At 43.3% G+C, this 18,212-nt stretch overlaps 1 protein-coding gene across 3 annotated transcripts in view; it reads right to left on the bottom strand.

Moving 5' to 3' along the window:
- CPXM2 (carboxypeptidase X, M14 family member 2) overlaps window positions 1–18,212 on the bottom strand; it is a 132,257-nt gene that overhangs the window by 78,599 nt on the left and 35,446 nt on the right. For all 3 annotated transcript variants that reach the window (XM_025273867.2, XM_044934902.1, XM_045164101.1), the window contains exon 4: window positions 1,343–1,482. In XM_025273867.2, coding sequence (XP_025129652.2) covers window positions 1,343–1,482 — 140 coding nt within the window. The remainder of the gene's footprint in view (window positions 1–1,342; window positions 1,483–18,212) is intronic.

Here is an 18,212-nt window from a genome sequence, read left to right on the forward strand (position 1 = left end):
AAATTCAGAAAACGCCCAGGGTTCTGCAGCCCCTCCTGACTCTCGCCCAGCCCCCAGTCTCCACACGTTTGCTCTGGACACAACTTGAGCCACAGAACAACCTCACAGATACTGTCCTGCCTCTGTCTCTACCAACAGCCCTGGGATGAAGTGAAAGGGTCTAGAATTTTTTTGTTTACTGTAGCAGAATATACATAACACAAAATGCATCACTTTAACCATTCGGAAGTGTGCAATTCTGTGACACCCTCACCACCATCCATCTCCAGAACTTTTCATCACCCTCAACTCAACTCTGTACCCATTAGATAATAACGCCATTCCCCTCCCCTCCAGACTCTGGCAGCCACTGTTCCCTCTCCTTTCTGTCTCTATGACTTGACCTGCTCTAGGAACCTCATGGAAGTGGCATCATGCAGTATATGTCCTTCTGTGTCTGGCTTATTGCCTTGAGCATAATGTCCTCAGAGTTCATGCATATTCTAGTGTGCGTCAGAAGCCCCTTCCTTTTTAAAGCTGGATAATATCCCGTTGTATATATCCACCATGAGACTGGGTTTCCCCGGTGGCTCAGTGGTAAAGAATCTGCCTGTGATGCAGGAGACACAGAAGATGCAGGTTTGATCCCTGGGTTGGGAAGATCCCTGGACGAGGGCATGGCAACCACTCCAGTATTCTTGCTGGGAAAATCCCACAGACAGAGGAGCCTGGTGGGCCACAAAGAGTCAGACATGACTGAAGTGATCGACCACAGCACAGAACCATGAGATGAAGCATTGTAAGGGACTACAGCCCACCTCTTTGGGGATTACCATTCTTACTGACCCAGCCCTGATCTCAAGCTCCGTTCTGAGCAATGGGATTCCATCTTATTCTCACTGGTTCATCCTTCAATTCTCCTCCTCCTCTAGAAGTTCTTTATTCGGGAACTTGCCTGTGCTTCCTCTTTCTTCCCAGGATTGGGAAGATTCAATCCTTCCACCGCAGGACAGGGGGTGGAGGCAGCTACCGGTTGCTCACTGAACATCTGCTCAGCCCACCTGTCAAGGCATCAGTGACTCACCCCACATCCAAGAAGGCAGCTACTTGCCAAAGAGTACCTTTGCCTCCTCAGTCTAACCTGCGGATCCCTCTCTCTGCTCCTGTACTGGGGAAGATGTTGACCAAAAGATGCACCTTCCCAAGATGTCTACAGCAAGGCCAGCCTCCCATCTTCCCTGTAACCTTCTTCCCTTCTATTGCCGGTCACCAGATTCTTCTCTGCGACTTCCTTGACTCTGTCTGAACTCCAGAACTTCAGACCCACAGCCCAGAGCCTAAGCACGGGTCCAGCCATACTTACAGCCAGAGCGAGTTCCTCCCTTGAGTGATGACACCCGTGAACTTGGTCAGCCGTCTGGCGTCCACTTCAATCCACTGGTGGAGGTCATTCCTCCCCGCGCACCACGCCCCGTCGTAAAAATCATTTTCATTAATGCCCGCCTGAAAAGAAAGAGAGGGGTGTTCTTCAATACTACATATAAAACAGACAACCAACACGGACCTACTGTGTAGCACAGGGGACTATGCTCAGTATCTCACAATAATCTACAGGAATAATCTAAGGGAAAAGAATCTGAAAAAGCTATATCTGAAAAGATGGAGCTGAATCACTTTGCTGTACACCTGAAACTAACACAACATTGTCAATCAATATACTTAAAAAATGGAGAGCGACATGGCAACCCACTCCAGTGTTCTTGCCAGGAGGAATCTCAAGGACAGAGGAGCCTGGCAGGCTACGGTCGTAAACAGACAGACATTGGGTCATAAAGAGTCAGACATGACTGAGTGACTGAACACACACACAGATACTTAAAAAAAAAAAAAAAGAAAAGAAAAGGGAGGGCATTCTTCAGAAAGACCCAGAATATACTCGAAGAAAATGTAGACAAGTTTTTTTGTGACATTTCTAGGAAGGTGGGTGGGAGGGATAGAAGAGAATGAGGAAGTAGATAAAGTAAAAAGTCACTGTGCCCTGAACTCTTAATTCCAAATCATAAAAATGAGCTGCTTGTTGTTAACAAGTTGGAAATATTTCAATATGATAAGTCCTCCTCTTGCCCAGTGTGAAAAATGAAATTTAATGAGTTCTCCTGTTACTCATTCATCCAATAGACACAGACCGTCTCCTACATACCAGCCTACACACGCCAGGTGCTGGGAGCACAAAGGTGAATCGTTCCCTCCTGGAACCTCAAGATCCAGGCAGGAAGAAAGACATGAAAATAGATAAGTGAGAACACAATAGGGCAGGTGTTATTTCAGGAATAGGAACAAACTGCTTTGGGAGTTTTCAAGGACAGCACAGCTAACTTGAGCTGGGGGAGATGATGGACAGAAAGCCCCCAGGCAGAGGAGATATTTGAACTGGATGTTAAAGGTTAGGTTTATCTAGTGAAATTTACTTATTAGCATTTAAGCCATTTGATGGGTCTAAGTATCAGTTGCTTTTGCCACCAGGGATTCTCCTGATCTGAATTTACAACGTGGACGAATTTCTGCTCTAGAATTTTCCCTATATTATCACCATTTGAAGAGACAACTCCCTGATGTTTAAAAAAAAAAAAAAACAAAAAAAAAGACAAAGGAGTCAGGGGAAACTACCTAATTTACTAAGACCCTTTCTGCATTAATCTCATTTTCCCATGCTTATTTCACAAGTACATAATCATATGAGAAAAAGTCTGAATGATACTCATGAGATGAAAATAACAGGCCAGTCCATCTTCCCCATCTTCCCTTCACTTTTCAACTCAAATTCTGTGTCAGCCTTATTTTAATGGCCAACAGTGATGTGGAACCCAGAGCCCAGTTATAGCAGAGGAACAGCTTGGCAAGGGGTCCTATTGACAGAACTCATCCAGCACTGCACTGGATAACATAAACCTTGTATCAGGACCAACATAGGGTATGCATTCCCAGTCCACCCCTGGAACAATCCTGAAAGAGCTCTGAGAGCAAATGTTGGAACACTAATGTACCATGGTCTTCTACTCTCACCTGGGCAATTCCATGAACAGAGGAGCCTGGCAGGCTATATCCATGGGGTCAAAGAGAGTCAGACACCACTGAGCGACTGAGCACCAGATGCTCTTTTAAAAGCACACCCATCTCAAATGAAGGTGAATAAAATGGCTGTTAGTCAACATTCTCCAGAAACCCACGCTCTCAGTTAACCAGCACCTCTGTATCTGAAGGCACACAGGGTGTCTACAATAAGGACCTAGAGGTGCTGCAAGATTTTGCCTTCCAGAGCCACCAAAGAAAAGCTCAATTTTGGAGTGTGCGTGACTTGTTCTACCTGTGCTTCAGTGAGTTTTGTTAAAGCAATGCCAACTCTTAAATATAACGTCTCATTTCCCAGGACTGCCAGTCATCAGGGAGATCACCAACCCTGTCTGAAGGCTATAATTACACAATTGTTCCCTTTCTTCATCTATGGCACTTATCCCCCCAAAGGAAGAGACCTGCAACCCATTAATGACTTACAGTATCACAATTCACCTTCTTTCAAGAAACCATAACATACACTGAGTTTTTGTTGAGGTTCATCTCTTCTTGTAAACCACCCATGAGACTGGTGCTTAGAACAGTTTCATTTATTTATTGAAATTAACCTTCACTTTGCCTCTGCTATTTGCCAAGTTGTGGTCCAAGCAGGAGGAATACAAAGGTAGACAACATGGGGTCAGACCTGCCTTCCCGGAACTCAGAACAGGCAGATGGACTAAAGTCCCCTCACGGCATCTTCTGGTGTTAGCATCTCAAGATCAACCACTGCACAGCGGGTTGATTAAGAGCTTGTGCTCTGAAGCCCCAGCTGGATGTGAATCTCAGGTCTGCAACCTTCATATTGTACAAGTTCTGGCAATTTGCCTAAATTGCTCTGTGCCTCGGTTTCCCCATCTGCTCAAGTGAGAGCAATGCTCATTTTTCCCTTAGGATGCTGAGTGTGCTTTCAACAGGGGCTGGCACTTGGTTAACATGGATGCCAAAAGAACTGAACACTCAGCTAACACTAGTTATCAGTACATCTGGGCTTCCCTGCTGGCTCAGTGGTAAAGAATCCACCTGCCAAGCAGGAGACACAGTTCGATCCCTGGGTCAGGAAGATCTCATGGAGAAGGAAATGGCAACCTGCTCCAGTCTTCTTGCCAAGATAATTCCACCAACAGAGCAGACTGCCTGGCATGGGCTACAGTCCATGGGGTCTCCAAGAGTCAGACACAATTTAGCGACTAAACAACAACCAGTACATCTAAAACAGTGAATATTTGGTAAATCATGAAAATATGGATGTTTTAAGAATTAGTTCACATTTTACAAAAGTCTAGGGAATTGCAACACTATTCCAGTCAACTGGTGTCATGGTGTTTACAACATCAAATATCCAGGAAAGAATCATAAAATCTGAAAAAAGAGGAGGTTCACTGTCTACCGTTCTCAACAGGAGTCCATGTTGCCTCCCCCACGGGATATCTGGCAATGCTTGCAGCCGTGTTTGGCTGTGACAACTGGGGGCAGTGTGTGCAACTGGCAACGACACATAGAGGCCAGGAATGCTGGGGAACATTCTACAACCCGTGGGACAGCCCCGGCCACAAAGAGCTGCCCAGCCCCAGACATTGATCACGCAGAGCTTAAGCATGCCAGCTGCTGGGCTAAGCACACAAGAAAGAGCAGCCATACAGCTCGAGATGTTCACCCCTCCACGATCGTGAAAGCCTGGAGCAGCTGTCCTCATGCCATTCAACCAAAGCCTGCTGTCTGAGAGCTGACATTTGATTTCCTGTTCCTGGTTTTGCTAGCCTGGATATCCTGCTTCTGCTGCCAATCTCAGCTCTTCCTAAGCACACCAGACAGTCAATTAAGTGTAATAAGGTGTCAGGGGATTGAAGAGCCCTGCGCGAAGCTGACTCTTTGGGACATGACAGTCACCTCTGCAAAATCAATTATAAATTGATAAAGCAAGAGTCCAGGAGAATTCAATGAAAGAGGAGGTACCAGTCTCAGAGATGTCACCAAATTACACCAGAGTGCCAAAAATGATATCAGTAACACGTCTGAGAAACCAAGAAACATTCATCCCTTTTTGTTTAATAATGAAGAGAAGTACTTCATCAATTTTGGAGAAATTTCAGTCAGAAATTGTTGAAATGGAAGGTTTGATTCCTTAAACTTTAAGGAAGCTAGTCTTCAAAATACCGCTTACATAGAATGACTGTTTATTCTAGAGTACCAAATAAATTAGGAATTAATGTAATTTTCTCAAGGCAATTTTTATACGCATCATTTTTTCCCTCAAAAATCCCTATCAAGACATCTAATAGATGAAAGATTTTGCTTAAGATAAAAGGGGGAATTATTAATTCCATAACAAAGAGAAAACCTGACACTCTCCATTTAAAATCAATCAAATGGGAATTGTCTGTTTCAAAATGATGGAGTAAATACGTTGGTTTTTCCAGGTTCTTCTCTCACAAGTTCCCCTAAACAAAGAAAACAAGATAAAGAAACACAACTTTGACCACTGATAGAACTAGGAGATGTTTATAAAACTCAGATCACAATATTTGAAGATAGAAATGAGATGAAGGGCTCTTGAATAACTCAGTAAGAGAAGGAAGTGCTAACTTTCAAGGGGCACACCAATGGGAAGTAAGCCACACAGAATTTAAGAAAGCTCAAAAACTGGATTCTTAGATATCTTGGAAGGTGAGAGTGAGAGAGGACTAAAAATGGGGAATTGATTCAAAATGTGAATCAAAAAAAATTAGATTCTCACATCCGCCCCTCTACCCCAGCCTTCAGTTCAGTTCAGTTGCTCAGTCATGTCCAGCTCTTTGCGACCCCATGGACTGCAGCACGCCAAGCCTCCCTGTCCATCACCAACTCCCGCAGTTTACTCAAACTCATGTCCATCGAGTTGGTGATGCCATACAACCATCTCATCCCCTGTCGTCCCCTTCTCCTCCCACCTTCAATCTTTCCCAGCATCAGGGTCTCTTCCATTGAGTCAGTTCTTCACATCAAGTGGCCAAAGTATTGGAGTTTCAGCTTCAACATCAGTCCTTCCAATGAACAGCCAGGACTGATCTCCTTTAGGATGGACTGGTTGGATCTCCCTGCAGTCCCTGGGACTCTCAAGAGTCTTCTCCAATACCACAGTTCAAAAGCATCAATTCTTTGGCACTCAGCTTTCTTTATAGTCCAACTCTCACATCCATACATGACTACTGGAAAAACCATAGCTTTGACTAGATGGATCTTTGTTGGCAAAGTAATGTCTCTACTTTTTAATATGCTGTTTAGGTTGGTCATAGCTTTTCTTCCAAGGAGCAAGTGTCTTTTAATTTCATGGCTGCAGTCACCATCTGCACTGATTTTGGAGCCCCCAAAATAGTCTCTCACTGTTTCCATTGTTTCCCCATCTATTTGTCATGAAGTGATGAGACCTGATGCCATGATCTCAGCTTTCTGAATGCTGAGTTTTAAGCCAACTTTTTCACTTTCCTCTTTCAATTTCTTCAATTTAAGTCTGAATTTGGCAATAAGGAGTTCATGATTTGAGCCACAGTCAGCTCCTGGTCTTGTTTTGCTGACTGTATAGAGCTTCTCCATCTTTGGCTGCAAAGAATATAATCAATCTGATTTCTGTATTGACCATCTGGTGATGTCCATGTGTACAGTCTTCTCTTCTGCAAAAACTTGATTTTTTTTTCTCTTAAAAAAGGCAACCAGAGAGACTAGATTTGAAAACCCTGGACACAGAGGAGGGAAGATATGATAGACAAGTACAGGGAATTCAGTGGAAATCAATCAGCATAGTGAAGCGTGAGATGACCCACCTCTCTTTCTCCATGCAATTCTAGAACACAATGCAGCCAAGTGTAGAACAAACAAAAAATAAATAAGCTAAAAATATACTGGAGAACAGGAAAAACCTCAAAGACACTATAATTATGATCCCTTGAAAGAGAAGATCTTGTTTGCATGAATCAAAAATAGGATGGTCTTAGGGAGGAAAATAGTAGTACACAAGAAAGAACTCTTGGAATGAAAATTCCAGCAACAATAACAATACCAGAAAAAGAAGAAGGGCAGAGTGTAAAGTCAGAGATTTTTTTTTCCAGAGGAAGAAATTGCAAAAAACTATTATACGAAAATGTCCCAAATCTCTATGGCTTAAGTCTCCAAAGAACTAAGAATATGGGACAATGAATCAAATAAGAACCACACCAAAGGATATCATTGTGAACTTTAAAATATCAGAAATAAAGAGAAGATTCTAAAAGTTTTCAAAGAGGAAACAATAAAACAGAGAGGGAAAGGGAAAACTGGGAGATTGGAACTGATATATATACACTATACACACTACTATAATATACATAAAACTGGTAACTAATAAGAACCTACTGTATAGCACAAGGAACTCTACTCAATACTCTGTAATGACCTATATGAATCTAAAACAAAAGAGTGGGTATATGTATATGTATAACTGATTCACTTTGATGTACAGTAGAAGCTAACACAACATAGTAAATCAACTATACTCCAAGAACAATTAATTTTAAAAAGTAAATTTAAAATAAAACAAAATAAAAGATTAAGACGAATACCGGAATTCTCAATAACAACATCTGAAGCTAAAAGAATGAAGAGATAACAACTCCAAAATTCTGAAAGCAAAGATTTTCCAACTTGGAATTTTATACATAGACTATTGATCACAAAAGACGGTGTTCAGATTCACAGATCCTCAAAAAATTTCTCTCGTACCATTTCCATGAAGCTACTATAGGATATGCTCCACATAAATGAAGCAGAACACCAAAAAGAGGAAGTCAGATTGAGAAATCAAAGGTTCCAAAACAGGATGATGGTGAGGAAATCCCAAGATACAAGTGATGCAGAAGATCCAGAAACACAGCAGGTCAAAGGGCTCCTGAAAGGATGTCTACAGAAACACAAAAAACAAAAGTCACTAAAAATGGCTGAGCAGATCTGACCTAACAGAAAGTTACACTGAAGGATGTTTTACAGACCCAGACTATTGCCAGATGTGGGATGGTTTTTTAAAACATGAGCATTTCCAGGAAAACAAAAAGTTGTCAAGAAATTATATAGTGGGAATTAATTCTTGACTTAAAACTACAATAATTCTTGGCTCAGTAGTAAGCAGTATTTATAGTCATAACAATGAAAACCTCCAATGTAGGTTTTTGTCCAAAATTTGAGATACAATTTTGTTGGAAAGATTAAATAGGGATGATTAGAAATGAGCTGAAATCATCATCTTCCATAATAAAGATTCAAATGATAAAGTCCAAAATTTATAAATCAGTATATATCAATACATGCACATTATTTAGAAATTAAGATTTAAATTCCCAAAGAAACAAGTGAAAAAGGCTGGAAGTAGTTGCCCCATTCACAGCATTTGATGGGGGTCAGGGAGTGGGGTGGAATGTGGAATGCCTCTACAGGGACCATCACTTTGTTTTTATTTTTGTCTTTTCCAACTTTATTAGGACTAATCGACAGATATAATTGTACATATGTACAACTTGATGATTTGATAGGCATATACATTACAGAAGGATTACCAAGATCAAGATAATTAATATAGCCATCACCTCAAGTGTTAGCTCTTTTGTTTGTGTGTGTGGTGAGAACGCTTAAGATATATTCCTCAACAACTTTCAAGTATTACACAATACTGTATTATTGTTATTATTAACTATAATCACCATGCTATATATTAGATCCTTTGAACTTACTCTTCTTATAACTCAAAGTATATACTGTTTAACCTACATCTCCCCATTTCCTCTCCTGCTCAGCCCCTGGCAACAACCATTCTATTGTTTATCTGATATAATCCTTTAATGTTTTGATTTCTTTAACTACTTGCTTATAAAACTGACTAAAATAAAAGGAAAGGAAAGGAGATGCACAAATATAGATAGATAGATGCACAAATACAGTTCAGCTCAGTAGTGTCCGACTCTTTGCGACCCTATGGGCTGCAGCACGCCAGGCTTCCCTGTCCATCACCAACTCTCAAAGCTTGTTCAAATTCATGTCCATCAAGTCGGTGATGCCATCCAACCATCTCATCCTCTGACATCCCCTTCTTCTCCCGCCTTCAATCTTTCCCAGCATCAGAGTCTTTTCAAATGAGTCAGTTCCTCATATCAGGGGGCCAAAGTTTTGGAGTTTCAGCTTCAGCATCAGTCCTTCCAATGAATATTCAGGACTGGTTTCCTTTAGGATTGATTGCTTTGATCTCCTTGTAGTCCAAGGGACTCTCAAGAGTCTTCTCCAACACCACAGTTCAAAAGCATTAACTCTTCAGCACTCAGCTTTCTTTACAGTCCAGCTCTCACATCCATACATGACTACTGGAAAAACCATAGCCTTGACTAGATGGACCTTTGTTGGCAAAGTAATGTCTCTGCTTTTTAATATGCTGTCTAGGTTGGTCATAGCCTTTCTTCCAAGGAGCAAGCATCTTTTAATTTCAAAGACGAATATGGACAAATGCACAAATATGATATATAACCTACTTTTTAAACTATTCTTTAATTTTCTAGGTGTCTACATGAGCACCTACTATGTGCTAGGTACTATGCAATTTGCTTTATGGCATATATAGAAAACTGTGAATCTCAAAATCACTCTGCTGTCATGAAACCATTAATCTGCACTGTACATACTTCATGATCATGGGCTGCCTCAGTACAGAAACATCTGGAAGCAAATTAAAAAGTTATATCCAAGTGAGTGTAACAATTTAGCAATTCAGCAATTCCCAGATAATTGACCCAGCTGCCACTTTGTAAACATAACCCAGGGCTATTTGGACTGAAACAGAATAAAGTAAGAGTTCTTTTAAAATCTTTAAAAAAAAAAAATTCTTAGAAACAGAGGCTGAAACTTTATAGTTACCAACAAGTTACCCCTTTTGGAGGCAGTGATTACCTAAAAATGTTAGCTGTGATATCTGATTAATATAGGTAAGTAACTATTCTCCCAAAAGAGGCCATAATGCTCTCTAAATATCCACCTTTGGTAAACCTCTGTGATAAACTTTTGATAGACGCATAACACTGCCTGGGTGCCAATCAGCTGATCCTTTCGCAAATAAGCAGAGCTTCCTGCCGCTTCAGACCTTAATCATCAGTGTTGTTGTTGTTCAGCCACTAAGTCGTGTCTGACTCTGCAACCCCATGGACTGCAGTACACCAGGCTTCCCGGTCCTTCATTATCTCCCAGTTTGCTCAAATTCATGTCCATTGAGTGGGTGACACTATCTAACCATCTCATCCTCTGCTGCCTCCGTCTCCTTTTGCCTTCAATCTTTCCCAGCATCAGAATCTTTTCCAGTGAGTCAGCTCTTTGCATCAGGTAGCCAAAGTACTGGAGCTTCAGCTTCAGCATCAGTCCTTCCAATGAGTATTCAGGGTTGATTTCCTTTAGGATTGACTAGTTTGATCTCCTTGCAGTCCAAGGGATTCTGAAGAGTCTTCTCCATCACTACAATTTGAAAGCATTAATTCTTCGGCGATCAGCCTTCTTTATGGTCCAACTCTCACATATGTACATGACTAATGGAAAAACCATAGCTTTGACTATATGGACCTTTGTTGGCAAAGAAATGTCTCTGCTTTTTAGGTTTAGTACTTTGGCCACCTCATGCGAAGAGTTGACTCATTGGAAAAGACCCTGATACTGGGAGGGATTGGGGGTAGGAGGAGAAGGGGATGACAGAGAATGAGATGGCTGGATGGCATCACTGACTCGATGGACATGAGTTTGGGTAAACTCCGGGAGTTGGTGATGGGCAGGGAGGCCTGGCATGCTGCGATTCATGGGGTCGCAAAGAGTCAGACATGACTGAGCGACTGAACTGAACTGATCTAGGTTTAGCATAGCTTTCCTTCCAAGAAGTAAGCATCTTTTAATTTCATGGCTGCAGTCACCCTCAGCAGTGATTTTGGTGCCCAAGAAAATAAAATCTGCCTTTTCTTCCAATTTTTCCCCCTTCCATTTGCCATGAAGTGATGGGACTGGATGCCACGATCTTAGTTTTTTTAATGTTGAGTTTTAAGCCAACTTTTTCACTCTCCTCTTTCATTTTCTTCAAGAGGCTCTTTAGTTCCTCTTCGATTTCTGCCACTAGAATGGTATCATCTGCATATCTGAAGTTGTTGATATTTCTCCTGGCAATCTTGATTCCAGCTTGTGATTCATCCAGCCCAGCATTTTGCATGATATACTCTGCATAGAAGTTAAATAAACAGGGTGACAATATACAGCCTCATACTCCTTTTCCAATTTTTCACCAGTCCATTGTTCCATGTAAGGTTCTAACTGTGGCTGCTTGACCCACATACAGGTTTCTCAGAAGACAGGTAAGCTGGGCTGGTATTCCCATCTCTTTAAGAATGTTCAACAGTTTTTGTGATCCACACAGTCAAAGGCTTTCGCATAGTCAATGAAGCAGAAGCAAATGTTTTTCTGGAATTCCCTTGCTTTCTCTATGGTCCAAAGAATGTTGGCAGTCTGATCTCTAGTCCTCTGTCTTTTCCAAACCCAGCTTGTACACCTGGAAGTTCTCGGTTCACATATACGAGCTCATCTTCAGGTGTCATGTGTTTTTGCCTTTTCATAATGTTCACAGGGTTCTTAAGGCAAGAACATGGAGTGGTTTGCCATCCCCTCCTTCAGCAGACCACGTTTTGTCAGAACTCCTCTCTATGACCTGTCTGTCTTGAGTGGCCCTGGATGTCATAGCTCATATCTTCAGTGAATTATGCAAACCTCTTTGCCACAACAAGTGGCAAACAAGTCTGTGATCCATGAAGGGGTAATAATCAATAAAGTTGATTAAAATGAAATACTTATTGCTTTTAAATCCATTTTTAAACCCAAAATCCATTTTTAAAAAATGTCTTGCACTAACTAAGGAAAACAATAAATATCTCAAGTTTGAAATGAAAAATGATTGAAACAAAATCTATCAGGGAGTTCCCTGACACAACTAAGAATTCACAAGCCACAACAAAAGATCCTGCAGGCCACAATGAAGATCAAAGGCCCTACATCTTGTGCAGCCAAATAAATAAATAATTTTTTAAATTTTACAAAGTGCGCTCATCCAGGTACCCACATCCATATCTAAATGTAGAATATGACCAGCATCCCCAAAGTTCCCACCGGTGGCCCCACCCAAGCATTATCTTTCCCCTAACATAACCATTGTTCTGACATCCATCTGCCTGGACTGATTTTCCTGTTTTCTTTTTTCTATAAATGGAAGTTTCTGTGACAACTCTTTGTGCCTGGCTCCTTTTGCTCACTGTGGTATCTGTGAGATTCATCCATATTATTACAGGTAGCAGTAACTTATTCTTTTTCCCTGCTGTATAGTATTCCACTGTACACATATACAAATGACTTATCCATTATACTGTCTGATGGACATGGGGATTACTACCATATTGGGAGTATCATGAATAACAATGCTATGAACCTATCTGTACATGTTTTTTGTACATATATGACTGCATTTCATTTAGGCATAAGAAAGAATTTGTTAGATTAACAGGTACAAGAATGTTGAGTTCAGTAGATACTGCCAAACAGGTTCCCAAAGGTTGTGCTATTTCATGATCCCAGCACTATATAAAATTTTCTATTGCTCCGTATCTTTGCCCACACTTGATATTGTTCTTTTTTTTTTTTAAGCCATTCTGGTGCCTACATATCATTGCAATTTTAATCTGTATTTACTTAATGACTAAAGATAAAGAGCACTTTCTTAGGTTTATTGGCCATGATATTGCTCCATAAGCACAGCACAGGTCCAGTCACACTGGCTTTGCTTTAGTTCTTCAAATATAACACGTTCCCTCCACCATGGGGCCTTTGCACACACTGTTCCCTTCAACTGGGAATTCTCTCCTGTCCCCTCTGTCAACTCTTTATCTGATAAACTCTTAACTTTTAATCCTGCTTCAAACCTTATAGCCCATCCTCAGGAAAGTGTTCCAGATCTCCAGATTGAGGCAGGTTTGTTGGATATAGAAAACCATGGTGTTATGGGTTGGATTATATCCTCCAAAAACATAGGTTCAATCTCTAATCCCTGGAACCTCAGAAGGTGATATTATTTGGGAACAGAGTTGTTGCAGATGAAATTAGCAGATGAAGATGAGGGCCTAAACCTGATGGCTGGTGTCTTTGGAAGAAGGGGAATTCTGGTTACAGAGACAGACACACTGAGATGAGAGAGGATGCAGGAGGGAGACTGCCTGTGACCACAGAGGCAGAGACTGGAGAGGTGCCACTACAGGCCAGGAACACCCATCCTGGGGCGCCGGAGGACTGGCGGCTGGGAGAGGCAAGGGAAGATCCTCTACTAGTAGCTTCACAGAGAGCTCAGACCTACAAGCACTTTGATTTCAGACTTCCAGCCTCTGGAATTGTGAGAGGATAAATTCTTGTTGCTTTACGCTGTTTGTGACACTTTGCTATGGAAGCCCCCAGAACTAATGTACCTGGTCCTCTCCTTCTGTGCATTCATCACAGATTTCCACTGGGCAATCTCACCCATGAGATTTTTTTCAAAATAATTTCATCTCCCCATTTCATGACCCAAGGCCAAAATAACACTGGAGGAGGCATCCTGGACTCCTCTTTTTCTCTCTCGCATCCAAACCTCATTCTCCTCCTTGTCAGAAAAGCCTGCTTTCAAAATATCCAAAACCCAACCACTTCTCACCGCTTCCACACCCCTGGCTTGGCTGGAGCCAGCATCACCTCTCATGTAGGGTGCTGACGTCACCCCTCTCCAGCCCCCTGCTTTGATGCCTGCTTCCCTAAGTCAACACAGAGACTGGGTTACTCGTTCACACTTGCAAAGCAGAGCATGGCGTTCCTGCACCCCAAACCTTTCCACGGCCCCTCAATTGGCTCAAGAGTCAAACTCAAAGTCCTCCCAGAGCGACATCTGGGCTGGCGATTCCCCTCTGTACTCCTAGGGCCCAAGCCACCCTGCTCCTTGTTAACTGGTAATGTTCAGTCTGTTGTCAACACAAGACACTCATGTCACTCCCACTGCCAGAATGCTCCTCCCATAGCTACCGGGTCCCCTGCTGATCCTTAAGCCAACTTGGCCTCAAACCTGACCTTGATCACTTTTAACTATAACCTGACCCCTCCCCAGAGGTGGCCCTCCCAACCCCACTGTTGGCTATACATTTGTCACATTTATCACCTTTGAAATACTATAAAAATCATCCTGTTATATTTTTTGCTTTTATGTGCCTCCTTTTGGCCACTTGATGCAAAGAGCCGACTCATTAGAAAAGACCCTGATTCTGGGAAAGATTGAGGGCAGGAGGAGAAGGAGGCGACAGAGGATGAGATGGTTGGATGGCATCACCAGTTCAATGGCATGAATTTGAGCAAACTCTGGGATATAATGACGGACAGGGAAGCCTGGCGGGCTGCAGTCCACAGGGTCAGACAACAGTCAGACGCCACTTAGGGACTAAACAATTCCCACTAGATTGTAAGTTGTCAGATGGTGAGGATCTCTGTTTTGGCCAGGGAGGCATCCCAGGGACCTAAGACATGACCCAGCACACAGAAGGCCTTCCTTAAATATTTGCTAAAAGATTAGAGAGCGTTTCTGGTTTTGTTCACCACTGTCTCCCCAAGACGTCTGACAGTGTCTGCCTGGCACCAGTAAGGTTCCCAGGAGGTGGGATGAATGAAATGAGTGAAGACGAGAAAAACTCTGCTCTGATCTGTCTTTCACGCCTCCTCTCCCTTCCTTGTCTTTCATCCTCTCTTCACACAAGTCTTCTCTGCCTGGGCAGTGTGTGCTGTGTCCACTGAAACCCTAGCTCAGAAGAATGTGGACTCGTGGCTCCCAACTGTGTGTGACTGGGCTAACAGCCCAGAGGGCCCATCTTCACGAGCCATCATTTGAGAAGGCACAGTGGGTTCTGCCAGCTGAATGGACATGAGGCCCCATGGGGATGACTGTTGACACCCCTCAAACTTCTCTGGGTCCTGCCAGGATGGTACTAGGAGGCTCAGCGGTCAGGGAGATGAGTCAGAAGATGGGGTGCTGGAGGAGACCACAAGCTGAGCCTTTCCGTGGGCACCTGAGATGCAAAGAAAGGAGCACGGAAAACCCTTCCCTCTGTATCTCAGCTCTGCGCTTACTAGGTATCGGGTTAGGGCAGGGCACTCAGCCCGACTTCAGTTCCTCTTCTCTAAAGCAGAGTTTCCCTCTGAGTACACTGAAGATGAAATGGAATGATGATTTAGTGAAATTTAGTAAAATAGTAAAGAAAAAATTCAGATGGCAAGTGGCGCAGGATCCACTTCAGCACCAGGGGGTTAGTGGTTTCGGAACGGTCCACAGGCCCGGCGTCTCTGCTCCTCGGGGCTCCCTCGTCCTCCTTACTCCTCCTCCCTGCTCTACGCCTAGCTCTTCTCACCGCACTTGCCTTCAGGATGCCACCGAGAAGGACAACAGCACCTCAGTCTCACTATGGCAAATTCTCACTTTGAATTTTCGAAAAGTCATGATTTAAAATATTTGGTCCTGTTATTCCCATAAAAATCCAAATACCCCAAATTCCTGCATCCTGGCATCCGGACACTGTGTCTCGGACCGTTTCTTGAAGCCAGATGCAGAACAAAATCCCTTTATGGGAACGAGCATGACATTCTTGGGTTTGGAAACTATACCCACTGTGATGATTTTTGCCTCTGCAGCACCCAGCATGTAAACAGCCCCCAGGGAGGGCTTGCTGACTTACAGCAAGGATTTGTGCAACCAGAAAGAAACGAGAGGCTGACGTCTAGAGAACTGGGATGGAGTGAAGGAACAGACAGGCTTTGGGGTCAGAAGACCCTGAGTGCAAATGATTCCAGGAACAGGCAGGAGTCAGGGTGCCCAGGGCGATGCCTGAGAAAATGGTGCTGCCCTGGGTGGTGTCCACAATTTAAACATGGTCTCCATTTTTGGCCAGATGGGGCTTCCCAGGTGGCATTAGCGGTAAAGAATCCACTGGCCTGTACCGGAGATGTAAGAGATGCGGGTTCAATCCCTAGGTCGAGAGGCTCCCCTGCAGAAGGGCAAGGCAACCTACTCTAGCATTCTTGATTGGAGAATCCCAGTCAAGACAGAGGAGCCCGGTGGGCTACAGTTCATGGGGTCACAAAGAGTCAGACATGACTGAAGGGACTGAGCAAGCATGCATGCATATTTGGCCAGGGTGGGGCACCAGGTGCCACCAGGGCCAAAGAGGACTGGCAGACAGACATGTGGGGTGTGCTCAGGCTCCTGAACCTCAACACCAGGATAAAAAATTGGTTCAGTGCTCTATAACCAACTTCCCGTGGGTATATCGGGCTTCCCTTGTGGCTCAGCTGTAAAGAATCCACCTGCAATGCGGGAGACCTGGGTTCAATCCTTGGGTTGGGAAGATCCCCTGGAGAAGGGAAAGGCTACCCACTCTAGTATTCTGGTCTGGAGAATTCCATGGACAGTCTATGGAGTCGCAAAGAGTCGGACACGACTGAGCAACTTTCACTTTCACATATCTGAAGCCATGGGCATCAACCATCTTCATGGCTTATACCTCATTTCAGGTAAAAAGATGATCAGAACATTGGCAGGATCTGGATGCTCTGTAGAATCCCTTGAATGGAATGACTTCCAAGAGGAGCTGGGTTTCATTCCAGCGGTGCTGAGAAGTGGTTCAGACAGATGCTATTATTATAACTAGACTTCTTCATGCAAGACAGCTAACACACACAAGTCATGGGCCAGAGAGAGTCAAATGACGACCGGGCATCGCAAAGACATCTGAAGGTGTTAATGTTCCATGTTTTTCCTTGTGACCTCAAAACATCAGCTCTTTCTTCAAAACTCTGATCAGAATATCACCCCTCTTACATTCCTGATTATCGGCGGGAATCACGATGACATCCTGAGGTCCAATCAGGCTCTCAGTATTTCGTTTCTTCTCATCACATGTCAGGCTTATACTTACCATCATTTTAGAGTCTTAAGAGTGAAACTGAAACCCAGGCCTTTGAAATGCAAGTGCTGCCATAAGCCGCTCAAGGCTTTGCTGCCAATAGCGGCGGTGGTGGGACAGACCAGAGAGCAGCACTGTCTCTGACACCACCTTGCAGAATTTACGAGCCATGGAAAATCTCTCACGGTCCTTAGAGGATTCTGCTGGGACAGGACAAGCAATGGCTACTGTTAAACGACCCACCTAAATACAGGGCTATCTCCTAAGACCAAGCACAGGCAAACACAAGCTCCAAGCGTGATTTTAGAGGTCATTACCGAAACTTTTTCTTTGAGACCTGGGATGTTAATTTCCAATCTGCCTGTGACTGGTCCCAGAGCAGAAGCCAATGACTGTTTCTAAATGAGACCAAAGACATCCTCACAAGTAAGTTAGTAGAAAAGGACCCTGGGACACTGCCAGGATAAACCTGGGTAAGACTATCCTGATGAACTGGACCCCTCCCTTGAATTCCTAAAGCTCTCTCTTATCCAGTGTACCTGTGAAACGTAAACCTGGGCTTCTCCTCTGAGCTTATATTATTAAATTGACACAAGCAAAACTCCACTTGCAAAAGGGAGAATTTAGAAGTTGAATTATAAGCTGCTTTTAGTCTATCAAAGTCTTATGCTTAAAAGGACAAAAGAATGCTACAGACTGAATGCGTATGTCCCCTCAATATTCATATGTTGAAACCTAATCTCCAAGGTGATAGTTTTAGGGACCTTTGGGAGGTGATTAGGTTACAAAAGTGGAGCCCTCTTGAATGAGATTACTGTTGTTCAGTCACTAAGTCCTGTCTGACTTTGCAACCCCATGGACTGCAGCACCCAGGCCTCCCGGTTCTTCACTATCTCCCAGTGTTCACCCAGGCGTTGAGATTAGTGCTCTTCTAAAAGAGACCCTGAGAAGGTCCCCTTCCACCTCCTGAGGACACAGAAGATAGTCATCTAGGAACCAGGAAGCAGGCCCTCACCAGACACCAAATATGCCAGGACCTTGATCTTGAACTTTCCAGCCACCAGAACAGTGAGAAATAAACCTGTGTTGTTTATA

The sequence above is a fragment of the Bubalus bubalis genome, chromosome 23 (assembly GCF_019923935.1).
Source record: "Bubalus bubalis isolate 160015118507 breed Murrah chromosome 23, NDDB_SH_1, whole genome shotgun sequence".
NCBI classification, from domain to species: domain Eukaryota; kingdom Metazoa; phylum Chordata; class Mammalia; order Artiodactyla; family Bovidae; genus Bubalus; species Bubalus bubalis.